Raw genomic sequence first — 15,886 nt, 5'->3', positions numbered from 1 at the left:
ATGGCGCCACCTCTGGCGCTCAGGCGCGAGCCGCCCCTCCCGCGCGGTGATCCTCCCCCTCCTCCAGGCACATCCTCCGCCGTCCCTCGGCTCCTCCCCAGCCACGCACCCAAACGAATCTCAGGCCGGCTTCTGAGCCTGCAGGGGCCCGGCGGAGCAGAGGCTGTGGGTCGCCGTCCCAGCACGACCCGCCGTCTCCGAATAGTAGGCGCGGGGCTCCCGGGTCGAAGTCTACCCCGAGGCAAGATGCAGGCTTGCGGGAGCAGCACGGCGGGTCGCCGGGCCTTCGACAGCATCTGCCCGAACAGGATGCTGGAGCTGCCAGGCCGGCCCCTCCGCAAGCCAGGGAAGCTGGAGAGGAAGGTGGGGCCGGGGGCCGGGGCCGGGCGGGGTCTGCGCACCTGGAGGGTTGACCCGCGCTCACCGTTTCTGTGCCTGGCTAGTTCGCTCCTCCACAGAAGTTCTTTTCTGGCTGCAGCGGCGGCCGCCGGGTGTCCGTGTACACAGATTCCCCGGACCCGGAGCCCGCTGCACTACCAGGTGAGCTCCACGTTTCGCGGCGAGCCCCTTCAGGTTCCTCGCGCCGGGTGGGTGCGGCGCGCGCGCGGCTCGGACGAGCTCCTCTCCCCCGGGCTCCGACGTCGTGCGGTGGGTCCCAGCGGTTAGGCCGGGAGGCTCAGTGTTCGCACGACGCGTGTCTCCTGGTTTCCCCGTGCAGCCCTTACCACCATAGACCTTCAGGACCTGGCCGACTGCTCCTCGCTACTCGGGTCCGACGCGCCGCCTACTGGTGACCCCGCCGCCTCGCAGGTACCTCCCCTTTTCCCTCTGGGAACCTGACGGCCTCCGGTAGAACAAACTCGGCTCTGGAGCGGTGGGTTTGTTTCCTCAATGGTCCGGGCAGTGAGTACACTCACTCACATCTGGTTGCTGGGGGGTGGCGTCGTGAGGCTACCTGAGCTTGGGGACCCTAAATTCCTCCTCCCTTCTAGTATGTAACTCGGCCCACTTTCCCCGAGCTCTTCTGACCAACAAGGGACAGAGGGCCTCACCTGGAAGGCTCTTCTACTGCTCGGGTCCTGCGCCTCCTCCAGCCTCTACTGTGGAGCTGCGACACGGAAATGAGGAGGTTATACTCTTGGATCAGGTGGGAGGGTAGGAGCAAAGTTGTGTGCTAAGCACCCGATGCATGTCCTGTCTGTTCCCCTAACACTCCGTTTCTGGCTGCTCACAACTATTTTCATTCTTTGGGCATCCAAGGAAGTGGAAGTCGGTGGATAACTTCTCAAGACTGGGAAGGAGGAAGAGAGTTTTCACTTGGAGGAATAAGAAAGGTGTTCAAAGGACTCTGGAGAAATCTGACAGAAAACTTCCTGTGCACAAGTGTCATTCGGCAGCTGAGCACTCTAAAAAACTCTCTTCTTCCTTCCTCCAAAGACTCTGGTCACTTAATCTAGTGAAGCAAAGAGTCATTTGATTTTTTTCCTTTTTCCCCAAACCTATCTTCTTACTTTCATCCCACTTCCACCACTTGCTAGGGTTGACAAGCAGAGGAAGGAGCTTCCCACAACTGGTGTCTTGGAGGCCAGAAGTCTGGGATTTGAAGTGCCCAGAGGATGGGAGAGCTTACCTAGAAGCAGTCCACAGGGCAAGTGCCAGCTCCAATTTCCTGGAAGCTGATCCTGGAGCCATGGGGTCAATGAGGATAGGCCCAGCACAGAACTCTCCAGATGTGACTACCTCCTGAAGCTGAAGTGGTGACGGAGCAAAGCTTGCTAGATCTCCCCAGGGTGGAGGGCCTCTTTGAAACTAGGGATAGAGTCCAGTGGCATCAGGGTAGGAAGCAGAGATTGTTAAGGCATGAGGCAGGGGTGGGCATTGCTCCGCAGAGGTCATTTTATTACTCTTTTTTTTATCTGGATGCTCAAATAAGGAAAGACAATGCCTGAATATCTTTCACCTGGCCCAGAGGTCTAGCTCACACCATCATCCCATCATGTTTACTTTGCAAGCAGCAAAAAGCAGAGCAGACTCTTTCAGAATCTTAAGTATATACACTTTAAATTTGACGTCATGCTTTCTGTGTTAGTCTTTTGTTTTGTTTTGTTTGTTTTTTTAATGAGGAGAAATGACTGGCTTTTACCTAATTAGGAAGGTAGGATTCACAGTTTCAAAGACAGTGCTCACAGCAGATGGACCAAAAAGTCCAGGAAGCTTTTGGTCAAAAAGCTGTGGAAGTCACAGCTATTGCAGACAGAGAAGCCCCTAAGGGAAGATCCTCTTGGGACACCACTAACTAGGGTACAACCTCTTCACATTTCCCAGCCCCCTGCCTGCTGGGGAAGGTGTAAGGAGAGAGGGAGTGCTCCAGAAACATTTGCGGTCCAGAATGTGCCAAAATGGGGGCTAGCATAGGAGGAAGCCTTTCCTGCTTCCTCGTGGTAAGGTCTTTTTATTAAATCTCTTCTGAGGTGCAGACCTTGGAGAATGACCCCTTATTTCTGACCCCTTCAGCCATGGCAGAATTTATGTTTCAGGATTTGCCTAGATGCCCTCAGTCCTTCCTTTCTAAGCCCCTCTCACCTAAGTAGCTTTTGTTTCCTACTCGTCCAGGGGCCTGCCTGAATTTCTCATCCCCAATGGAGCCTGCTGAACTTGTCCAGAGTTGAAGATAGGGTTGGAATAAGTTCCTTTTCTCGGAAGTATTTGAGTAGTAAAGAAGGGGAAGATTCAGGGGTGATAAAGAAGACAAGTGTAATTAACACAAAGTAATGAATCACTAACAATGGAATATCCGTGGACTCTGTAGAGGCATTCCCTCACACCACATCCTTTGGGAGACTCCTTTCCTCTTTCTAGCATGTTTTCTTTGGAAGCCTGGCTTTCCTAAGGGGGAGATAAACACTAGAAGCGTGAGTTATAGAGGGAGGAGGAGGATGCAAATAGGCACCAACTTTCCTGGGCGGGAGCTGTGATTCTACCATTTCCTAGTTGGGTGATATTGAGCAACTCAGCTTTTCTAAGCTTCAGATTCTCTATCAGATGAAGAGGAGTCATTTCCCAGCCCTGCCTGCTTCCCACGATTGGCATGAAGATGAACAGATTCTATGTGAAAAGGCCCTGTCAACGTTAAATGCCCACGATTTAGGGGAATTAAAAAGCTTCCTGGGCCACCAGCCTCTTATTATTTCCTTCCCACTCACGTTCCCAGGCACTTTGCAGGAACTCCGGAAAGTGTCGTTCAAGATGTTGAAAGCACATCAAGCTGTATGGGAAAAGTCAGCCCCACCTTTTTGAGAAATTGTGAGGAGCAATAGGGGCCACGCCTACTCTGTGATAAACAGAACAGAGGCATCTTCCAAAGCATCCCTGATATCTCGAAGCATAGCTTATCCCTCCCTTTCTTTATGTTCGGAGAGGGTGTGTGTGTGTGTGTGTGTGTGTGTGTGTGTGTGTGTGTGTGTGTGCGTGCGTGTGTTTGACCAAGCACTGCGCCTCAGCGAGAAACGCGGTCTTATATTGCTGCTTTGGAGGACATTGCGCACGATCGGGTGTTGGGAGAAAAGACTGGGGCTTGGCATTGGGTGTTTTCTGCGCTTAGAGCGGTGGCCCCTTCGCGAGCTCGGCCGGGTTAAGGTTCGGCGGGCCACGGGGAAAGCGCCCCGCTGCACCCGGGCAGCTGGTTGGCTCGTGACAGCCAATGAAGCGGCGCGGGGGCCCGTGCGGGCTGTCTGAGGTCCAGCGCGGGCACCCGGCCACTGCGCGATGAGCGGAAGGACAGCGGCCGGACGCAGAGTCACGCACAATCCTCAGCGCCCTACGGGAACCGCGGACTGGAGCGTCGCTGACCCCGGCCCGGTTCCGTGCGTTCGGGTCCCCACCATGGCCGTGCAAGCCTGCTGGGTCCCGCGTCCCGGATGGGGCTCTGATTTCCAAGTACGCCACCGAGTCCGCGAGGACACGTGTCAGTCTAAAAAGTGTCCGGGGCCGGACAGACTTGACATTTATTTAACCGGTTAACATCTCTGATTTCTTTCAGAACCATTCTCTGCAAACGGATACGGACTTCGATCTGCAGGATTTCAGAGCCACAGTGGATGAACTCATTGCAGGCAAGTGCAGTGTCCTGAAAGTTAAACAACAGCTGTGGTTCCCTCCACCTCAAAACCAGATTTCGTGGTCGTGAAGGTAATAAATTAGACAGCAGTCAACGACTCCTCAAAGGGTCAGACTCTTTCATAGTATGACCCACCCTTCCTGGTGGAGAAGATTAATCTATGGATCTCTAACGCTTTCTTGGTTTGGGGGTGTGAGTTCTAGGAGAGGGAGCCCCACGCTGTGATGCAGTGGGGGAGAGGTTGAATGACGGGAGTGTGGAGAGGAGCGAAGGCCAAGTGTGAGTCTTCCAGACCCTGGTAGGTTTGCCCTGGCCACCGTGGAAATCCAATTCAGTTCAGGTCAACTCAACGGGCATATACTGAGCATTTGCTGTTTATGTACAGAATATCAGGAAGGATCTGGAAGTCGAGGAGATTGCAGTGTGAAGGGTGCTCTGTTTAGTAAAGAAAAAGCTTTCACATGAACCCTGCACCCGGTGTGGCATTTTGCCTCTCTGGCTGGCACCGGTCCGAGACTGCAAACCCAGCTCCTGCACTTTCCCCTAGACTCGTCCTCTTTGATGTCGCCACCCCTGGCCGGAGGAGACTTCCCCTTCTCGCCCTGCGAGGTATCACCGTTCGGACCCTGCCTGTCACCGCCGCTGCACCTTCCAGACGTGACTCCACCAGAGCAATACTGGAAGGAGGTGGCCGACCAGAACCAGAGGGCTTTGGGGGACGCGCTCGTCGAGAATAACCAAGTAAGGATGTGGGGTGGCAGCCAGGAAACCTGGGGCGGGGGGCAGGGGTATGGATGGAGCTCAGGGTGGAAGTGGGGGTCCCCCTGAATGCCTAAAGGCGCGGATGCCTCTGTGGCTGTCAAAACAGTCGGTGGAGTGGAGGTATACAGAGCTGGTATTACTCCAGTGGCACCACCTCAGTTTCCACTTCATTAAATGGGAATAATACTATCTCACCGGATTTTTAATAGGGCCGCCAATATTTATCGAGAGCCTTCTATGTACTTATCAATTTTCTTTCTCTCCTTATACTCACAGTTGCCCACTGAGGTAGGTAATCTTACCAGCCCTATTTTACAGATAAGGAAACCGAGGTATATAAGAAGATTGAACTTCATATTCAAAGAGGCAAAGCCATATTAGAATCTAGATCTGCCCCGTGCCCAGGTCAATACTTTACCCACCACTCTATACTGAGGATTAATTGAGATACATTTTGTCGGAATGCTTTGATAAAATAACGTCAAATAAAGAAAATTCATTATTGTTCTCACCATGCAAATGCCCTTTGAGTTCCCAGTTCCTGATGAGACATTAGGATCTGGGTTTAATTCATGCACAATATTCAGACGAGACCACCAAGTATGGTGGCCGAGAAGTGAAAATGGGTCCCCTCTCCTTGCAGTTGCATGTGACGCTAACTCAGAAGCAGGAGGAGATCGCCACGCTCAAAGAGCGGAACGTGCAGCTGAAGGAACTTGCGAACCGGACCAGGCACCTTGCCTCGGTGCTGGATGTAAGTGGGACGCCGGCGTGCGGGAAACCTGCGGGAGGTCGGAACAATTCCTCTGAACCTCACCCTAGTCTCAGTGTGGGAGCCTGGAGGGGGGTGAGAGAGAAGGAGGAAGACCGCCGGGAGTTCGCTGGACCACCTGCAGCGAGTCTCTGAGTCGCGCAGAGTTTGGGACGTGCTTTGTGCGCTCAGGTCTCACTTTGCGCTTCCAGCCGGGGTCGTCTTCCTCTTGCGTCCCACTGCGCCTCCTCTCCATCTTTCGCAGAAGCTGATGATCACGCAGTCCCGGGACTGCGGGGCAGAGGCTGAGCCCTTCCTGCTCAAAGCGACGGCCAAAAGGAGCCTGGAGGAGCTGTTTAGCGCTGCGGGACAGAATTGCACCGAAGTGGATGCCATCCTGCGCGAGATTTCCGAGCGCTGTGACGAAGCCCTGCAGATCCGCGATTCCAAAAGGCCCAGACTGCAGCCAGAGCTCGCGAGCACGGACGACAGGCCGGGGAACCTGCACGGCTCTTTCCGAGGGCTGCGCACCGACTGCAGCCGGAGTGCGCTGAACCTGAGCCACAGTGAGTTGGAAGAGGGCGGCTCCTTCAGTACCCCCATTCGCAGTCACAGCACCATCCGCACCCTCGCCTTTCCGCAGGGCAACGCCTTTACTATTCGGACAGCCAACGGCGGTTACAAATTCCGCTGGGTTCCCAGCTGAGCTGGTATGCAATCTTCCGAAGCACTGCCCGGAATCCCAACTGAAGTCCCTGACCGCCAAGCGAGCGTGGCTGGAATTGTTTCCCGAACTGGCTTTTAAGAGCAACTCCCCCTGCAGGGCAAATGCTACCCTGGAACTGATTTTTTTAAGAAACAAAAATATCTTGATACCACTACACTGTATTTGAAGTTGTGGTTCAAAATATTATATTGTACATCCTCTGTTGGAGGAGAAAGAGAGAGAGATCCACAGTCAATTTTTTTTTTTTTTTTGGCATGGACAGGCACCGGGGACAGTCAATTTTTAAAGTATTTATTTTTAGAGCTTTGAATTGTGTACATTTAGAGCTGGAAGAGACTTAAAAACCCTTAAAATTTTGGTTACTTTTATAATCATATAATGCCCCAGTTTTATAAGGAAAAGGAGGTTGAAGTTAATTTGCCACAATAAGAAGCACTGTCAGAAACTTCCAGTCGCTCTCAAAGTCAGTTAGAAATTTTGGACCCAGGAGCCAGCACTCTGGGTGAATGTTTCAATATGTTACACAACTTCTCCCAGGACTAGAAGGACACCCAAATTTGTTATTATTGAAAATTGTTATTCCAACTGCCAAGATGAAAAATCTGGAGAGGTATTGCCTTGGGGCAGTGAACTAGGGAAGAATGCAAGTTCTCAGGGGCTGTGGGCTGCCAACAAAATAGGTGCCAAACACATTTGTTTGTTATGGTCATTACAATAATTTTGTAGGATTTATGTTAAATGTTTATATCAGTTATATATACAGATTTATTTGTGCAAGCAGAATAATCGTCCAAAAAACAAATTTTGTTTTTAAGAAAATGGCATATACCACATGAAGGAGTGCTCACACTTTTTGCCAGAAACTGAGTGGACATGTTAAAAGTAAAATTTTATTGATTCAAATTCCATGGATAAACTGGGGTGCACATTCATGTGTTTTATTTCCTGGCTTGATCTTCTAAGAAAAACTTACATGATATATAGCACCTTAAATTTGACTCTTCTATTCCCTTTTGTCTGAGATTCCTGTTTCTCACCTATTTTGAAATTATGTGAATGGCATATGTCAAGTGGTGATTTGTGTTCAACCTCCATAGTTCTTACATGTAAGAAATAGGAGGGCTACTTCTTACATTTGGGGGCTCAACCTGGGCATGTTTCCAACCCTATTATGCCATTGCTGCTTCTGCCATCTGAGCGGAGATATCAGGTAACAGGTGAGCTGGGTAGGGTGGTGAAACCTGCTTCTCCAGTTTGCCATGTGTACTGTTATCTGTATTTAAATAGCCATTTAGAAAGAAAAAAAAATTAATAAAATAGACCACATTTCCTCATATTTCAGTTAACAAATGAATTTTTAAAAAATACAGTGGATGGTCCAGAAATTTTTGTTTCATCGGCTCAAATATAGAGTTACCACAGTTCAGGAAATAAAAAACACTTAGCCTGTCTTGAAAAAATTTGGCTTGGTTGTCAAAAGGGATCATTTTCCTCTTCATTCCTCAGTTAGTATTTTCATAATGCATAAGTTTCAATGGTGGGGAGATTCTCTTGTGAGCTAATGGCACAAACCACCTACTCTGTTAGCAGTTATAGCTTTAAAATGACTTGAGTCATCTATTAATTTAGCAGACAGTTATTGAATGTTACTGAGAATGCCAATGATACAGATACCAAAGAAATAGCAATGAAAGCTGAAGACACGAACACCCAGCTTTCATATGAGGAGCTTACTTTCTCCTGGGAAGCAGTAAGCACTATACAAATAAATGTATAAATGTATAAAGAAAAATGAAGATTAAGGAAGATAGAGAAAATCGGGACCAGGGGATGCTATTTTAGAAAGGACTCTCTGGTCAGAGAAGGTGATATGTGAGCAGAGAGCTGAGAAAGGTGAAGGATTGAGCTTTTTGGGCATCTAGGCGAAAAGTATCCCAAAAAGATAGAACAAGAGGTGCAAAGACCCTGAGGGGGATAGTGTGGTAAGAACAAAGTGAACAAGAGGGGAAATGACGAGGCAGAAGAGGTAACAGGGTCACTCAAGGCCTTTTTGAAGACTTCAGCCATAGTAGCAGACACATGATCAGATTTAAATTCTAAATGGAGTGCTTGAGTTTCTTTTAGAGAATTGGAGTGGGGTGGGTATGGGAAGTAAGGGGAGAATCAGGGGAACCCAATTGGGGGATACCAGAATAATCTAGGTGAGGAATAATTATGATTTGTGTTAAGGTGGCAGCGATGGAGGTGGCGAGAAAGTTGTCAGATTCTGGATATATTTTGAAAGTGAAGCCCCTGGGACGCTCACTGATGGATGGTTGTGGGATATGAGAGAAAGAGAGGAGGCAAATATGTTAGTTTACAAGCTGCCAGAATGTGATATACCAGAATTGGAACAGCGTTTATAAAAGAATTTAATAAGTTACAAGTTTATAGTTCTAAGGCCATCAAAATGTCCAAACTAAGGCATCCAAGGAAAGATACCTTAATCCAAGATAAGCTGAAGAGTCTGGAAAGGCTATCAGCTGGGAAGTCACTTGGCTGGCCTCTGTTGGTCCCTTGCTCCTGGGCTCCGTTGCTTTCAGCCTCTCTTCCTGGGGGAATCCTCACTTTGTTTCTCCAGGACTGACTTTCATCTCTTGGCTTCCCTTGACTCTCTCCAGATTCTGTAGTGAAATTTGAGAACTGACAGGGTTTTAGAGGCCATTTAGTTCTCCTATCTAATATTAATGCTGAAGAACTGAGACCCACATTGTGGGGTCGGGGGTTCTGCTTTCTGCCCTGCTGTAAGAAAATGAGCTTCTTTCTTTTCTCAAGATATCAGAGAACTTAGTGGATAAGACAGGTGGTTTCTGATGGATGTCCCTCTGTTTTCGAACCCATCTGTTGACTTGCATCATTTTATGATTCCCAGATAAAAATCAGAAAGGCAAGGAAAAGCTTTCAAAAATGGGTTTTGGAAATCAAATCCAAATCCAAAATAATTTCATAAATGAAGATAGCATGTAGCCTAAACCGTGAAAATTCAAGTGCCTAAATATAATAGATATATCTGCAAGAAAGCAACTCACTTACAACAATCAAATAGGGAGATAACTATTGTAGATGATAAAGACAAAATATCAAAAGTATAATAACTACTATAATTAATTATGGTAATTATATGGGAGATTTGTTTTGTTTGTTTTCACTCCCTGGAAGAGGAGGAATAAAGAGTAGATGAACTAGGTATATTTGGGGAATTTCCTGAAGGGCATTGTATCTGGAAAAAAGGAATACAAGGATCATTCTGAATTTGGTTTTTCTTATACTGTTTTGAGATACCATTAGAAAATTAGATATAACTTTGAGATGGTCAACATGATCTGACCACAAAGACATTTTGCTTCCTGGCATTAGTGAAATTTTCTCTTTTTAAGAAAGACCCAATAAAATAATGAGGCTCCTGATTTTCTGAGAGGGTCTTAACAGAACATATGCTAATGACATAAAATCCTAGATCTGATTTATGGGGAGGTGGAGAAGTGAGCCAGGACCTGCTTTGGTGGAAGAGGGCAGGAGACACAACGATGGCGCAATGGGCTGAAGAGACCCTTTGACTTCCCCCATGGGACAAGCATCTGCGGATGGAGACTCAACAGTTGAGGTTAGTCCAAGAGGCGTCATTGGTCAACTACCTGCTTACTGAGGGACAATGTCCAGAATAGGAAAGGATCCTCCATTAGGACAGGGATGGGACAATGGAGATGTGACTATAGGAGAAGTCCCCCTACCCACTACCACCAATTTTCCCCCAGAAAAGAGGGCCTACTGACAACTCTTAGGACAACTTTTAAAATTGTATGTCATTGGATGTACTCAAGTTTATTTTGAACTATTTCCAGAAGCGGGGAGATCATGCATGACCAGGCTGGAATGAGAATATGATTCTATAGAAAAGAGAATACAGAATTACACTACTGGGGCATATCAAAACTTTTCTATGCAGTGGTGGGTAGTCTGTGGGACTTCCTTCTGCTGGGTGAGCCCACAACTCTGAACTCCTCTGACCAGTGATTTCCTCACTGCTTGAGAACAGTTAATAACCCAAGGACTGAGTGCTTCTGTGAAAAATGAGGGGGGGAATAGAGAACTGTTCCACTCACATGAGTCCTTATAGTGCAAATCCTTTGCACTGCTTGTTTCTAGTTTGGTAGCCAATTTCAGTGAGAGCAACTTTGATCTGAATCTGTCATATTCCCCATTAGTCTTTGAAGCAGACCAGCTCAAAAGACAACCCGGCCAATGATTCTTTTTCAAGAAGACATGGTATCCTGAAATCATCTCAAGATCCCTTTATTTCCAGTAGGGCCAGGTACTGTTCTAGGTTTTGGGGAGACAGCCATGAACAAAACAAAGTCGTTGCTCTCATGAAGCATGCATTCTAGTAAGGGAGACCAATAGTAAAGAAATATATAATGCCAGATACTTAATATGTGTTATGAAGAAAATGAAACAGGTATAGGGATAGGGTGTGAATGGAGTTACTGTTTTGGATAACAGGGTAGGGTATTTTTAGAACAGCTAACAAAATCAGCTTAAAAAAAGGAGGCATGTGCATCTTAAATAAATGATCCCTAAGGGTATGACCACATACTAGTAAAAGTGGGAGGTTATAAACAGTGTTATCAAATTGCAGTGTGCATCACAATCACGTGGAGGGCTTACTAAAGCCCACCCTGATGGGCTCCTACCCCGAGTGGAAACTCAGTGTGAGATCTGTTGTGACACCCAAGAATGTACATTTCTAACAAATTAACAGGTGAGGCTGATGTTGGGGTCTCGGCTACATTCAAGAACCACTGTTCTAAGGAAACTTTTAAGAGATCAATGAAAAAGTTTCAAATAAAGAAAGAAAAAATAATTGTCCTAATGTTATGAGAATGATTATTGTGATTTAAAATTAAATTTTAATGGTAAAATAATATCCAGATTTAAAAAGGGCTATATTTTAAATAGTTGAAAGTGAAGATAAGGTGCTTTGAAAAATGATGGTAGATGACTTGAGAGAGATATTAACATTAAAGATGCATGGGCAGAGTCTGAATAAAATTGTTCATGAAATGTGTTAAGGAAGCTCAATTCAATGTGCCTTTATAAAAGGAGAGAGAGATTAGGATCTTGTCCTAATTCCTTTCATTGAAAGTCATATATAAGAAAAACATAACTAACACTTCCAGGTAAAGAGTTACAATATCATTAGTTTATAGAATTAATTAGTGATTTTTTTGTTACTGTATTTTACCTAAAGGTGAATTTAGGCAGTACAGTAACAACTAAAGAATTACAAATTTTTGGAGCAAAATGGAAAAAAAATCATTGGCCGGGTTGTCTTTTGATCAAATGACTGAACATAGCTTGTTAATCTTACTTTGGTGAGCCTTAAAGTAGATGCTATGAGCTAAAATCTGTGTCATAAGTAATGATGTCTCAGCTTCAGCATAAGACTTCCTATATGTGGAAATCAAACAGATTTCCCCAAGTTCCCTTTCTCTCCTCCTTTCTCCCCTGATCTCTTATCTCACAGAGAAGAGCACCAGTACTCTGAAATCCTGTGCCAGGCAGTTGAGGTAGGGGTGGAGGTGACTGCATTTGCTTCAGTTTTAAACTAATAAGGGTTTGTTTTCCATGCAATAGTAAGCCGAAGCAAGAGTTGCTAACATTTGGTTCGATTGCTCTATGATGCCATCAATGAACCAGGTTCTAATCTGCTTTTTCCCCCTCAACTTGTTAGTCCTTTGTCCTCATACTCAATGCTTCATGATCCAAAGATTGCTGCTGTAGCTCCAAAGTCATGTCTACATTCAAAGTGAAAAGAAAGAAGGGATAAGGGGTTGCACTCATTGTCTCTGTCACTTTTATTAAGGAAACAAAAACTTTCACAGAAAATTCCCAAGGGACCTCCACTTAAATATCATAGCCAGACCTGAGTTACATAGTACCACTACTTGAATGGGAGGTTGTGAATCTAGTTTTCTCACTTTTTTAGCCATTACAGCAGAAAATAGGGAAAGAGGATGGAAATTGAGAAAAGCGGTTGGGTCATCCAACTAATGTCTGCCAGAAAGGTTTGATTAATCGCAGTACCTAAGGAAACCTGAATAAAATTGTTCATGAAATGTGTTAAGGAAACTCGATTCAATTTGCCCTTATAAATGTGGGCAGAGGTATTAGAATCTAATCCTAATTTACCAGTACCTCTCCTTTACCTCATTCTTCCTAGAGACTTATTATGATGATCCAAAATGAAATTTAAGAAAACAATTCAATTTACAATTGCATCAAAAATAATAAAATACTTAGAGGTAAATTTAACAACAACAAAAAAAGAGTATATGTGTACTGTAAAAAGTACAAAACGTTGTTGAAAGAAATTAAAGACCTAAATAAATGGAGAGACCTACCATGTCTTTGGATCCGGAGACTTAATATGACTAAGATGACAATACTCCACAAATAAATCTACATATCCAACAGAATCTCTACTTAGATTTCAGCTGACTTCCTTGCAGAAATTACAAACTGATCCTAAAATTCGCGTGGAATTGCAAAGGACCCAGAGTAGCCAAAACAATCTTGAAAAAGAAAAACAAAATTGGAGGGCTGCTCCTGTAGACCTTTCCCCACTTCAACCCCTATTCTCTGCCTTTTTGATGGTCCAAGTTGCCCAAGAACTAAAAAGAAACCAAACAAAAAAAAATATCCCATGCTCTAGAAATCAAAGGTGTGAGCATGGGTACCTGGAAGGCAAAAATAGCATCCTTGTTTACAACTGTATTCTGTAACCTATCTGCCAAGTGGAGGAAATCAGAGAGTGTCTTTATTAACAAATACTGGAAACCATTCCCAACAGTTTAACACTTCTAGGCGACTGAGGGGAGCCAGAACAGGGGGAAGGAAATCAATTCTTGTCTCCCAGTGTAATTGCCTGATTCAAGAGACCTAAGACTGAAATTTGGAAGGAGGATTGCCAGGGTCCCAGAGAACTTGCGGTTCTGATGCTGTGCAAACATATCCCTGTGAAAAAGATGCATTTAGTCAGTAAAATCATTTACTGCAAAAACGTTTTAAATTTTGATGTAGTCCAATTTATCTATTTTTAATTTGGTCACTTGTGCTTTCGGTGTTGTATCTAAGAAACTGTTGCCTAACCTAAGGTCACAAAGATTTACTTCTCTATTTTCTTCTAATAGAGAATTGTATCAAGTTTTATATAAAAATTGTATAAAGATTCCTTCCTTGTTATTATGTCTCCTTCCTTCCTGTTATTATGTCTTTGATTCACAAGTTATTCCTTAAGGCCTTATATGTTATTTTCATCTGTTTATAAAATATATTGCCACTAACTTCCAAAATTAATGTGAGACCATTTGTAATAAAAGCTTACACGAAACGGGACAGTTAAAATTGAGTGCTATTAAATAGAAGGAAATGAGTATAGTTAGGATAATAATTCACTTTGGTTCAATCATTCTTAAACTTGCAGTCTTATAGCCTTCCTTTAGGCAAACACCTGTTCAGATTTCCATAGCTAACAACTATTTTCAATATTTACTTTTAACTGCTTAACAAAATACTGGGTAAATCAGACACAACAATAATCTATGTTTATTGTACTGATGTAAGGGGAAAAAACATCACAGATTTACTTAAATTTCTGTGGGCAGCCAAGTAATAATTAGAAATCGCATTTAGTTAATAAGATGTGGAAAATTCAATTATTTCCAAGCCATGCCACAGTTTAAAGCAAATCCAGGTGAATCATGTTCTGTGAGTGGTAGTAATAGTTTTGAGCACTTGCATAAGAGCATTCCTAACTCACAAGGTTTCAGGATTTGTTTTTGTTTGTTTGTTTTTTGCATAGGCAGGCACTGGGAACCAAACCCGGGTCTCCTGCATGGCAGTGAGAACTCTGCCTGCTGAGCCACCGCAGCCCACCTTCAGGTTTTATTTTATATTTATGTCTTTAAATGTAAATTTCTAATGTAGAAGACAGCTTGTGATGTGGCTTCCAGGATCGTAGTGACTTCCCCTTTCCTGGGAACAAATCTGAGTACAGAGGTTTGGATCTGTTTGGCAAGGGCTGGGCATCACCCTCCCTCCCACTCTCCCTCCTCCCTTCGGTAATAACTGATTGATCCAGGAGATTCTTTTTTTTTTTTTAACCCAGATTTATTGAAATATAATTCACGTAGCATGCAATTCACCCATGTAAAGTGTACAATTCAATGTTGTTTAGTATATTCAGAGGGGTTTTTGCATCCATCCCCACAATCTAATTTTAGAATAACTCTGTCCCCCCTAAAAGAAATCCAATATCCATTAGCAGTCACTTCCCATTTTCTTTTCCTACATCCAGCCCTAAGTAAACACTGACCTATTCTCTCTATTTAGATTTTCCTATTCTGGACATCTCATATAAATGGGATCATACAGCACATTTCTTTTGTGACTAACTTCCTTTACTTACCACAGTGTTTATAAGGTTCAGCCATGTTATACCATGTATCAGTACTTCCTTTTTATTGCCAAGTAATATTCCATTGTATGGATGTATCACATTTGTCTTATCCATTCAGCAGTTGACAGACATTTGTGTTGTTTCCACTTTTGGGCTACTATTATGAACACATCTGTACACGTTTCTGTGTGAGTCCATGTCTTTATTTCTCTTGAGTGGAATTCCACCTAGGAGCGGAATTGCTGCATCATGAGGTAACTCTGTGTTTAACCTTTTGAGGGACTTTCCAACTGTTTTGCAAAGCAGCTGCACCACTTTACATTTCCTCCAGCAGTGTATGAGAGTTCCAGTTTCTTCAACTCCTTGTGAATGCTTATTAATGTCTTTTTTATTATAGCCATGCTAGAGGGTGTGAAATAATATCTCATTATCTCATTGTGGTTTTGATCTCCATTTTGATGACTAATGATATTGAGCATCTTTTCATTATTGGCCATTGTATATCTCCTTTGGTGAAAATCGATTCAAATTGTCCATTTTTTTAATTGAGTCGTTTGTCTTTTTGTTATTTAGTTGTACGAGTTCCTTGTATATGCTAAACATAAGTCGCTTGTCATATATATTAGTTACAAATATTTTCTCCACTTCTGAGGATTATTTTCACCTTCTTCAAGGTATCATTTACTGCAGAATCCTTTTAAATTTTGATGTAGTCCAATTTATCTATTTTTAATTTGGTCACTCGTGCTTTTAGTGTTGTATCTAAGAAACTGTTGCCTAACCTAAGGTCACAAAGATTTACTTCTCTATTTTCTTCTACAAGTTGTATAAAATTTTCTCTGTTAATTTAGGTATATGGTTCATTTTGAGTTAAATTTTTGAATTTTTTGTTCTGTTAACATATAAGCACCTAAAATTGTACCCACTTTCAATTATACAATTACATTCACAGTGTTGTGCTACCATCACTACCATCCATTATCAAATGCTTTCCATCACCCCAAGGAGAAACTCCACGCCAATTAAGCATAA

The 15,886-nt window shown here is 44.2% G+C and overlaps 1 protein-coding gene across 1 annotated transcript; it reads left to right on the top strand.

Annotated features, from left to right (window-relative positions):
* Nucleotides 1-7,676, top strand: MCIDAS (multiciliate differentiation and DNA synthesis associated cell cycle protein). Its single transcript, XM_077114918.1, has 7 exons — nucleotides 1-363; nucleotides 459-540; nucleotides 719-810; nucleotides 4,040-4,112; nucleotides 4,665-4,858; nucleotides 5,523-5,633; nucleotides 5,896-7,676. The coding sequence occupies exons 1-7, from the start codon at nucleotides 1-3 to the stop codon at nucleotides 6,334-6,336; spliced, it is 1,356 nt and encodes a 451-aa protein (XP_076971033.1). The 3' UTR covers nucleotides 6,337-7,676.
* The last annotated feature ends 8,210 nt before the right edge of the window (nucleotides 7,677-15,886 follow it).

Source organism: Tamandua tetradactyla, chromosome 9 (assembly GCF_023851605.1).
Source record: "Tamandua tetradactyla isolate mTamTet1 chromosome 9, mTamTet1.pri, whole genome shotgun sequence".
Classification (NCBI taxonomy): Eukaryota; Metazoa; Chordata; class Mammalia; order Pilosa; family Myrmecophagidae; genus Tamandua; species Tamandua tetradactyla.
Note: the sequence above shows the minus strand (reverse complement) of the source record. Positions and strands in the feature narration are given on the sequence as shown.